The 10869-nt window shown below is 43.6% G+C and overlaps 1 protein-coding gene across 1 annotated transcript; it reads right to left on the bottom strand.

Annotated features, from left to right (window-relative positions):
• Positions 1–1076: 1076 nt before the first annotated feature.
• On the bottom strand, positions 1077–9777 carry CRHBP (corticotropin releasing hormone binding protein; the record flags this gene model as incomplete). Its single annotated transcript, XM_083884037.1, has 7 exons — positions 1077–1447; positions 2858–2975; positions 4270–4418; positions 6114–6324; positions 8418–8575; positions 9162–9255; positions 9697–9777. 7 exons carry the CDS (start codon positions 9775–9777, stop codon positions 1290–1292), a joined length of 969 nt encoding a protein of 322 aa, XP_083740163.1. The 3' UTR covers positions 1077–1289.
• Between the last annotated feature and the right edge of the window lie 1092 nt (positions 9778–10869).

Here is a 10869-nt window from a genome sequence, read left to right as displayed (position 1 = left end):
TCATGTGTCAGTCACAAAAACAGACCACAGGATGCCTGAGACTCTCCCTCTTTTGGTTTTGGAAACCCAAAACCAAAAGAGGGAGAGGCTCAGGCATCCTGTAGTTTTCACCCACTTCCATCAGGGAGATTAACTGCAGGGCTGCTGAATAACCAAGACAATTGATTTTGGATTAATGACTGTGAGATTAAGAGCCATAAGTCGGAGTGAAATTTTTCAGGAATTCAACTGGATTAATTAGGTTTCACCATTAATTGAGCCCTGGAGGAGGAACAGTTTGCTCTTGTTACTGGCAGGTATCATTCCCAGGGAACATACCAATCAGACCTTGCTCTCAAAGCTAGGACACAGCTCTGGCCCTCTGCTGTGCCTGTGCTTCCCAGAGCTCTTCAAGGCTGACACTCCTTTTCTGGGAAACCAAAGGCCTGGAAAAGATAAATCTATATTTTTGTATCCTGGCCTTCACGGGCCAGCAGGACACCTGATCAAAAAATCTGAAAGAGGGAAGGTACCAGTAAGTGTAATAATGAAACTTATTCTATGTGGAGGTGTAACCAACCTTGAGAAACCAAATTTTTGCTCAGAATACTTCATAATATATTTGCTCATGATATATTAAAAATTTTCATTTCCAGAAAACTGCACAAGACTTAAGAAGTTTTATCAGTATGTTAAAAGAGCTCTACAGAAAAAATACAACATAAGAACTCTTTGCCAACTCTTTGAATGTATTTATTTATGTTTGGATTTGTGTAAGGAAGTCTCATGCTATAAAGTTTTATTAAAAACATGTCATTAGAAATAAATAGTACATTTATAGTCATAAGTAAAACAGTAGTTTCTACCCACACTAATGTTTGGCTTCCTCTTACAAAACTGGAATTGTTTTTCACCATCTTTTTTCTTTGTTTGTTTGTTTATACTTGATATAAAAGGATAAAGCTGCTTCATGAAGCTCATATTTATTGTGGGTTTCATATATCCCCAAAACTACATGTTTTTTGTCTATTTTCCTAACAACATTCATACAGGAAACATACTCTTCTATTCTTGTTATTGATACTTGATATGGTAAATGAGCTTAAACATTGCAGAAATAATATAATGATAATAACAAATATTAATACATTTGTTGCTTTTTCCTGCTTGCTGATGGGAATGACTGACTTGTATGACAAAGAAATTACGCTTATCGAAAGGCTCAACACCACCAGCTACTTAAAGGAAAAAAATACATTATTACAGAACTCTATTTTCATTAGCTGTGTGGAGATGTGTGTCCTGGTTTCTCAGATACCAGGAAGGCAGAATTCCTCAATGCTGTTCTCCTTCCTCGTTTCTGCCTCCTGCAGATCCAGCTGATGGTACTCAAATGTCACACGGTTGACGTGTTTGCCGCTGGAGACCATTCGCAGCACGGTGTTGTCACAGCCAATCTTCATCTGGGCTGTTCAGGGAAAAGAGATAAAAAGGAGATATATTTATATAAGAGAAAGTGAGGGAAAAGAGATATATAATGGTGGGAATTATGAAACACCAATACATGCAGGTTTGGAAATAGGGCAAATTCAGGTGTCATAATGACCTGCCAGTGGTGATATTGTTAATTATTTTTGTTAGTTTTGCTTTACAGTGCTTGAGTATTGAATCAAGTATCCTTCCCTCATGCAAATGCTACTCCAGGTCTATGTGCTACTGTTAGATACCATGAGTGATGGGTAAGGGTAATGGCAGTATATCCTGGAGATAGCAAAAATTAGCAACATCAAAATGTTTCCTGTTAGAGGGATGAGTGGGTTTGCATGTAAGGACATACTTCACAGGAACAAAGGCATGTGAGAGTCTGTGAGAGTCTCATCAAACTCTAATGGTAATGTCCAGCACATGGTATCACTCTGAGGGAAATTGAGTGTGTCACTAACTGGTGCTTTAGGCAAGCCATTGCAAGCTTAGCAAAACCTTTTTTTGTTTGGAGAACCTGGGGAAACTTCCTCACTTGAGGAGAAATCTGGTATGTCACTGGGAGAGCAGAAGCTGCTGAGATGGATTTTCACTTCCTTCACACCATCAGGAAAACACATTTTAATCTCAGTTCAGTGCTCAGTACTATCATTCAACAGCAGCACCCACCAGTTAAATCTTTGATCAGTGCCTGGACTGTTGTGGTGTGATGAAAGGCAAGGGAGACCACAAGGGCCAGGCACATTCCTGCTCTGCAGCTCTGTGGAAATGCTGCTTCTCCAGTGCCCTGTTGATACTCCTGAGACATGACAGGTGTGCCACAGAGGTTAGTCTGTTGTATCACTGACACATTTTGCAGTCTGCTACTGAATATTAGAGAAACTGGAAATTCTTATTTTTATGAGGAGAAAGAATTCACTGGACCAGCATGATAGTGAAACAGGCTCAGAGCCCCAGCAGGTTCAAAGTAAAGAATGGGAACTCTGAAGCTTTTGGGGTATGTGTTATACCTGCAGCAGAAAAGGCTTTAGAAACACTGAGTAAATGAGAGAAAAGCTCCTTAACCCAAAACATAACAATCTGCCTTTGTTTGTTGTGAATTTCCAGACTGTTTTGTGCTGACATTCCAATACTTATTTTTGTCACAGGACAAGAATTTTTAAAATACGTCTAATTCAGCCTTGTCATAGTGTTTATTTAAGAGGCAAATGAAAGTGGTCATGGGTGTGCTGTAACACAGCCAAACCACAGGCTTGAATAGCTTTAGCTCTCATGTTCTGCTAAATGTGAAGTCCACCAGTCTAGCAGGAAGTCCAGACGTATGTGGAGGGGTCTCTGCATGTCTTATTATGGTTAGTTATTTTATTACGTGGAGGTAATTGGAAGAAGTTCTTACCAGATCCATGAAAGGAGTGGCAGAGGTCAGCTAGTGGAAACATCTTGGATGGGTCTAAGCCAGCTCCTCCAAGAAGCTCTACAAAATCTCCCACTCCTGCACAGCCTGCAGATGGCTTCTTAAAAAGGCAGAGGCTAAAAGTTATTTACCATTCATCTTTAAAATGCAGCAGGTCTGCAGATATTATTAAAGCAAGCAGTAGGTTTTAGAAATCCCCTGTGCTTAAAGCTGTGCAAAATCAGTTTCTCGTCCTGAGCAGTACTACCTTGATTTGACATTAGTAAGTTAATTTTCTTAAGAGATTCCAAAGAAAGACCTAAGTAGATTCTGAAAATTACTGACAAGTAGAAAAGGTGTTGATTCAACTGTTTTTAATGCAGATAAGCAATCCTGTTCTGGATGCTTAGACATGTAATCAAATTAATGCAGGCATAGGCTGTATGTATGCCTACATTCACAGCTGGCAGGCAGGAACCTTCAGTTCCACTATACCATACCTAAAAATATGCTAAAATTCACCATTGTGGTAAAGTTCAATTAAGGTAGAAATTAACAAAAAGAGTAGTTTTTTTCTGAAAAAAATCTTACTGTATAGTAAACCCATAATTTTCCTAAATTTAATGCTACTTCCCAAAAATATCTTGTGTGGACACCTTGGGCACCTTTAGGCTGTCACCCCTATGCTGCTATTTAAGTGCCTGGTTTCTTTACCTTCCTTTGCTGTTGTCCTTTTCTGCTCACCACTGAATAAGTCAACTAATTCACTTGTCCATCTCTCAAAACCTGGCTTGCTCAGGCTTTGGCAATCTCATTGAAGAACTCAGGATGTCAGACTCAATGGCAGGAGAAAACAAATTTCCTTGCTCTATTCTTCAGTATATTTGGAATTGGCACCTTACTACACCTCCCAGGCACAGGTATCACCAACAGCTCCCATATTCTTCTGCTGGTTTGTCACCAAGCACCAAATATCCCAGAGCAGAGGATTCTCAGCAAATGGAGCAGGCAATCAGTTGTGAGCACGTTTGTGTTTTGTCTATGATGATACCTTTCTATGCAATGGCTCCTTTCTCTCTTCAAAGTATTTGCTGCTTTCATTATTTTAAATACAAACAGACAGCTTTTGGGGAGAGGAGCTCCTTTCTTTGAAATCCTTACCCTTTTTTATGGGAAGCAATCATTACATGCGTTAATGGTACTCTGCATAGTTTGGCTGCCATTGCAACATTTCAGAGACAACAGGGACAGAGACATCCCCAGATCTCCTCTCTGGAAGAAATCAGAGCCCTCAGCTTGCACACAAGCATCCAGAGCAGCCCGTGCCACAGCCTATCCCTGCTTCACCCCTTCCCTCCTCTGTACCCAGAAAAATTGCATGTGCTAATATTTTCTTAGGAAAATAAAGATCCCACCTTTAAAAAGAGACCATTCAAATGTCCCAGGATAAGATCAGATATTTTTATCACCACTGGGTAGATTATGGAGAAGCTGCAGTTTCTGTGCTGGTGAGGAATGACCATGGTAAACCTTCCTGAGGGGGTCTGAGAGATGACATTGCAAGCTGGGACACAGGAAAAGGTATAAGAGTTACTTGGCCAGTCATCGCTGCATGTAGCAAAACTACTTAATTACAGTTCCAAAAAAAAGCAGAAATAATTTAATTACTGTGAGTTACAACCAAATGCTGAAAAAAATATGTGTGGCATTTTCTGAGGTTCTTGCATAGCATTTGTTCCTTAAAAATTCCCTCCCCATTGTTTACCAGGCAGCATGAGGTCTGGCAGAACCTGAGGGTGAAGCAGTCAATAGAAGAGCTCAAACCTGGCATCTGTACATCAGAGGCTCATGTTGTTAAGGGTTCACACAGTTTGTAGGAGGCTAAACATGGGTGGTGGAGGGATTGTGTTTAGTTTTGACAGCTTTATCGCCTGATACTGACAGCCACCCCCTAAATCCTATTCTGCTCCTCTGGAGTTCCTCACACTGCAAAATATCTCGTTGAAATGAGAGCATGATTTTAAGTTCAAACTTAAGAGTTCAGGTAAAAGAGTAACTTATCATCTGTGTGAGCAACCCAAAGGATTCTTGACATAGATCTGGGGTCCTGCAGTTTCTTTAGCAGAAACCTCCAGCAGCTGAATACAATAATCACATCCATGGGAATGAAACCACACCAGAGTGGGGACCCAGCTTAAAGACTCAAGTCTGAATAACCTGTAGTAAAGAAATAGCAGATGTGCTGTCACTGTTTTTTTGCTTTGGGGCTATTTTTTGGTTTGTTGGTTTGTTTGGGCTTTTGTTTGTTTGTTGTTTTGTTTTTTTGGGAGTGGGTTTGTTGTTTTGTTGTTTGGGTTGGTTTGTGGGGGGTGTTGTTTGGTTTGGTTTTGGGTTTTTTTGTGGATTTTTTTGTTTTGTTTTGTTTTGTTCAGTCACTTTGAGAAGTTAGGCAGATAAATCAGACTGGCCTGAACAATAATTGTTAAACGCCCTGTCCTCTCTGGAAAAAACAATTGAAGTGAGATATTGGAACAGGTTGCCCAGTCGAGTTGTGGGTTCCTCACTGCTGGAGGAGTTCAAGACCAGGTTAGATGAGGCTCTGGACAAACTGGTCTAGTGTGTGACATTCCTGGCCATGGTGGGGGGATTGAAATGAGATGATCTTTATGATCTCTTTTACCCAAGCCATTCTATGATTCTGTGATAATTTGTGCCTTGCCAGCTCAAAGCCTTAGGGAAAGAAATGCAGATATATCTTATGCAGAGAGATCCCTATGATCATATATCTGTATCATATATGTAGTATGTTGGTATATATATCTACCATTTTTTGGTAGTTATCTATCATAACTGCCACATAACAATTCAATACGTGATTTTACTGTTGACCTTTTTTCAAATATTTTTCCTCATTTCCTCAGATCTAGAAAACGCAGTGATTTAACTTGCTAAATTAAAACTATTTGTTCTAGCTAAATGTGTTGGAACATGCCAATATTAGATTGGATTAGATTAGAAGCCTTATGGTCCTGTATATTGAAGCCTGTGTGATCTCTTAAGCTTTTTTATTTTTTCCCTTGGGACACACTGAGCCTGAATCAAGCCTGCAGGGACGCAGGTGTGAATGGCCCCATCTGCCTTACTGCAGCCCTGTCAGTGCTGATAACCACAGTGAGAAAATCCAGCGCAAAGCAATACATCCTTTTTTGCTTTCTGCCCCAAATTCCAGCCCCTTTGGTGGGGTGAAATGCAGACTTACGGAAGAGATTGCTGCTTTTCTTGACTGTGACAGTAAATCCATTGCCCGGCTGCTGAATCCTGAAGAAGATCATTGCCACGTTCTGTGAGGACCTGATGCTCCTCTGGATGCTCCCAGTTTCACAGAAGTCTGCGTATCTCTGAGAGGTGGTGAGAGGATGGTCCAAGGAGCTGGGAAATTTCTCTCCCTTGAGTATCCACCCATCAAACACCTACAGAGGTTCAATAATACAAAACAAGGTTTTGCTCGTTGCTCTGTTAACAGAGAACAGCAACATGAATGATAACAGACACTCTTTTCTTTTGACACCGTAGAACATGTTCAAAGCCACAAACTGAAAACAAAAATTCTTTGTATTTATTGATTTTCTACCATTTAACTAATTATTCATGCTTCAACTGATGCTTAAGAAAGGGATACATATATCTTTTAATGTTGCTTTTATCGTCTTCAGCTGACAACTTCTGTTGCTTTGGGGTTTTTTTTGTTGGGTTTTTTTTTTTTTTTTTTTTTTTTTTTTTGTTGTTTTTTTTTTTTTTTTTTTTTGAGGGAAGTATCTCTTTTTGCTTCAGCATCATCACATCCTTTTTTGCAATTTCATTGGTACTATGAGAAGTTTTTGACCAGCTTAATCCGAGAGCCACAAGAAATATAAGTACACTTTTCAAACTCCAGGCATTATGTCAATCAATCTGGCCTGTAAGTTTTTATGCTTTACAGCTTGTCATTAATGGTCCCAGTGGCCTTCCAGAGATATTGGAATACAAAAAAAATCTGGGGGGGAATTATTGGTAGAGGTATTGCTCTAACTTGCTCTTTCACCTCATCTTAACCACTAGAAAGCAAAACAAATCCTGCATTATGTGTCTGGAGCATCAACTTCTACTAATTTTTCCTTCATATCAAAAAAGCAACAATTTTCTCTCATAATTTTCAGAAAAATGTGCCAGAAGTAGAAATATGTGTTAGTTCTAGCATAGATATGCAGTTGCCTGCCTTGCTATTTCAATCTCCTCCTAGCTGCTCTCACTCAGTAATTCCTTAAACACTGCAGTCAATACTCCCAAAATTCAAGGACCAGGTTCCATCATCAGTAATTCAATCAGTAATTCTGATGTGAGTGTGTGGACTTCCTGATGAAGAAAAAAATCAGGATCCATCTCTGGATTTGCCAGAACTGTAAATTTTTGAAATGAGATGAAATTCTGAGTATGAAATGAGATGCAGGTGCTTAAATTACATGAGGGAAAAGCTACCTATACATATAGCAATATAGCTATAACTATAAGAGAAGTTTGGGACACCCTTATCTAAGAAAGGAAACCCCAATTAAACATAAAAAGATATCTTGGCATTTTTCTAGCCTCCATGAGTGACCATAAGTCCAGGTACAAAAGCCTTAGACCTACAATAGACTGAAATCAGCCTCCCTGTAGCCATGTGGGGAGAGATCTCAGCCAAGATACGGAGTGGAAGGACAAAATTCTCCAGGGTAAAAGGAGCAGGAGAAAAGGAAAGGGCTAAAGGCCAACCTTCCTCCTTCTCCCTGTTCCTGGACATCAGTTTGCTGCTGGATGGGATGTGGTCTGTTCTGTGCCTTGCCAGTTCAGCACAAAGGGCAAAGTGCAAGGTGAGGGGAGCCAGGGACCATCGAGCTTCCCCTGCTCTCCTTGACCAAGTTCAGATCTTGGTGAATGCTCCTGTCTGCTAGAAAAATGTGCTGGTCAAGTTTTTTAACACTGGAATATAAATGGCTCTGAGTAATGAGCATCTTTCTGTTCAGCGCCAACGTCCTGAAAAGTTCTAGCAGGGAAATTTTAAAGAAAGCCTGCAATGACCCACTCACTATTAATCTGATGCTAAGTGACTTGTGGGCAAGGTCCCAGAGCAAAAACAGCGACCCAGAGATCTATATCGTTATCTGCAGGGCTCATGTGATCCACAGGGCAACGAGTAAATCCTACTGAACAAATTCCCAGCCATCCCCCCCATGTGTGGACACCTCATAGAGGAAGTGTTTTTTCTTCTGGAAAAGTTCAGAAGAGCCAGCACTGCATCTGGAGAGGGGATCCCCATCCTGCATCTGACTTTGCTTTAGAGCAGTGGTGATGGGGAGGGGACACACATACTCAGAGTGTCTCGGGGAGAAGAAAGAGCCATTCCAGAGGTGGCTGCTTTGTGAAATTCAGCCCGTTCTGCACACGCAGGAACACACACAGCACAGAGATGTGCACTCGCCTGCCCCTCGCACAGGCAGCAAACACCTCACGGGTCGGGGGAGAGCGGGGATTTGCAGCCTCTTACCTTCAGGAAGTCCCCGCCCTGGCAGTCGATGTTCACGAAGTCGTAGTGCACCGTGATGAGCTCCTCGGGCTCCCCGATGAAGAAGGTCGCGCAGTGCAGCTGCGGCTGGTCCGCGGTGAAGCTGAACTGCCCCTCTATGCTCAGCATGTCGATGCACCCTGGGGACAAAGGGACAAAGGGCTGCTGCCTCTGCCCGCCCTGGAGGGAGACTCAGAGCCAGCTCCCGCTGTGCAGAGAAGGAGGGGGACAGGAGAGACCCCCCCGCACCGGTATCCGCACAGCTGAAGCGATTAGGAGCCTGCTGAGCATCAGAGGATAAATAGTAACTCGCAGGTGTGAGCGCGAACGTGCGCCGGGGGATTCGGGGGAGGGATGGTGTGTCGATGCATCTCTGAGCACAAAACTCCGTGTGTGTGTGTATATATGTCCACAAGTGCACGAACACTCCATTCTTTCAGATTTCTCTCCAGTGGCAGCTGCTACACCTGCCCCACCCCTTGGCAGTGTGACCCTGCTTAGGGACAGGAGTGGGGAATCCCCGTCCTGCTCCAGTTATTTGGGACCATCAGTTATAAACCCCGACCCACTGCCTCAAACCCGCATGTTCCTGCGGGTTTATTGCTTTGTTCTTCTCTCTACTCTTGCAAAAAGCTCCTGTAGCTCTGTCATTCCCAATTAGCCCTTTGTCCCTCCCTGAGGCACCCCCAGGATGCTCCCACCTGCCAGAGCACCAAAGAAACTCACGGAGAGACCGCCGGTAGATCTGTCCTGCAGACAGCTCTCGCTTCAGATCTTCACTGAGTAGTAGGAAGGGGTCATCTTCACCAGCATCCCTCACCTGGTGAAAGACCGAGGACAAAAAGAGTCTGGGGCAAAGTGAAATGCACATCTCTCCCTGCGCCCCTCAAGAACAGGCACAGCACGTCACATCCCTGCTCCAGAAACAGTGCAGGCTGTGCAAGAACTCGGGCAGAAAGCTGCCAACCTGCAGCAGAGGGAAAACAAACCTGGCATCTGAGAGGTGAGCCCAGCAGCTAAGTGCACTGAGAGCCCCTTAAATCCTCAGCATAATTGCTGAGCATAAATAAATAGAGGAGTAGTACAAAATACACGGGACTGTTGCATTAATGTTACCCAGGTGGAAGTTTAATGCAGGAAAAGAGGGAATAGGAAAGGGAGAGAGAATGAAGCACAACGCTCAGACGCTGAGGGCTACAAGTTAGAAGACAAAGCAGCTAAAAGCACAGCGAGGTGTTTAATCATCAGCCCTACCGCTCACCTCGAGGTATCTGGTTTCCCCCTTGGAGGCGGCCAGGAAGATGAGGACGAGGTGGCACTGGAGCTGGAAGGCAGACGGCATGCTGACACCTCCCCTGGCGGCCGTCCCCCCGCGGCCAAGTTTCCCCGGGTCTGTGCCGGTATGCAGGAGCCGCTGGGGTGTCTTGGAGCGACTCTTTTTATAGAGCTGTTGGGAGGGGAGGCACTTGGTCCCCGTACTGATAGGGTAACCCATGGTAACTGAATTCCTCTCGCGGTGACACAGTACGTGGGCATGACAAGGGTCCAAATTGCAGCCACAAATTTTCAAGACGGTTGAATTCCCCTCTCTGGCAGATGTCTCTCCTCCTTATCTGCCTGGTGGAATAGCTGAAAACCTCTGGGGAAGAGAGCCCATCCCTGTGCCTATGGGGCACTCACGCACTGTGTTTTATTTCCAGTTACTCCAAAGCCAGCAACAAGGAGCATCCTTCCCTCCTCCTGGAGGAGTCCCGGGGTATTTGGGACCTGCAGGGCTTCCTGCAGACCTTCTGCTGCTTCTGCTGTGACACACAGCTCTCTGCAGTGCCTGTGCCAGGTGCTTCCTGCTGGCCAGGCCTGGGTGGGCACCCCTGCATCCCAGGCAGGTTTGCAGCCTGTGCCAGCATCCCTCCAGGGCTCTGCAGCAAGCACACAGCCAAAACCAGCAGCTCTTCCAACCAAAGGCAGCTTTCATACAGAAATCAGGAAAACTTGGGCTTCCCAAGGGCATATTGGTCACAGAACCCCCAATATTGCTTTAGCCTTGATCTACAAGTGAAACCTGAGAAAACCTTGAAAAGTTGAGCTTGTGAGTGAAAATTCATAACTCTGCAGAGTAGTAAAAATCAGGAACTCAGTAGAGGTGTTAGGTGTAGGGTATGTATCTGAAATTCACTGAAGTTCCTTGGGAATTACAAGCTTTGTTGGAAAACTGCAGGGTTTAGTCCAGTTTGCATTAGAGGATGGCTGGAACATTAATCAGGAAGGTGAGAGGTGTCTTGGCGACCATGAGGATCAGAAGGGACTGCAAAGGACCCCACCCTTACTTGCTATTCTTTTGCTCACTCTCTAAAGAGATTGATAAGGTTAAAATTATATCTTGATCCCTCCAATCCCTCCCTTAGAGGCATTTTGCAGAATGCAATCCAATCCC

This window comes from Zosterops lateralis (genome assembly GCF_965231275.1).
Source record: "Zosterops lateralis genome assembly, chromosome: Z".
Lineage (NCBI taxonomy): Eukaryota > Metazoa > Chordata > Aves > Passeriformes > Zosteropidae > Zosterops > Zosterops lateralis.
Note: the sequence above shows the minus strand (reverse complement) of the source record. Positions and strands in the feature narration are given on the sequence as shown.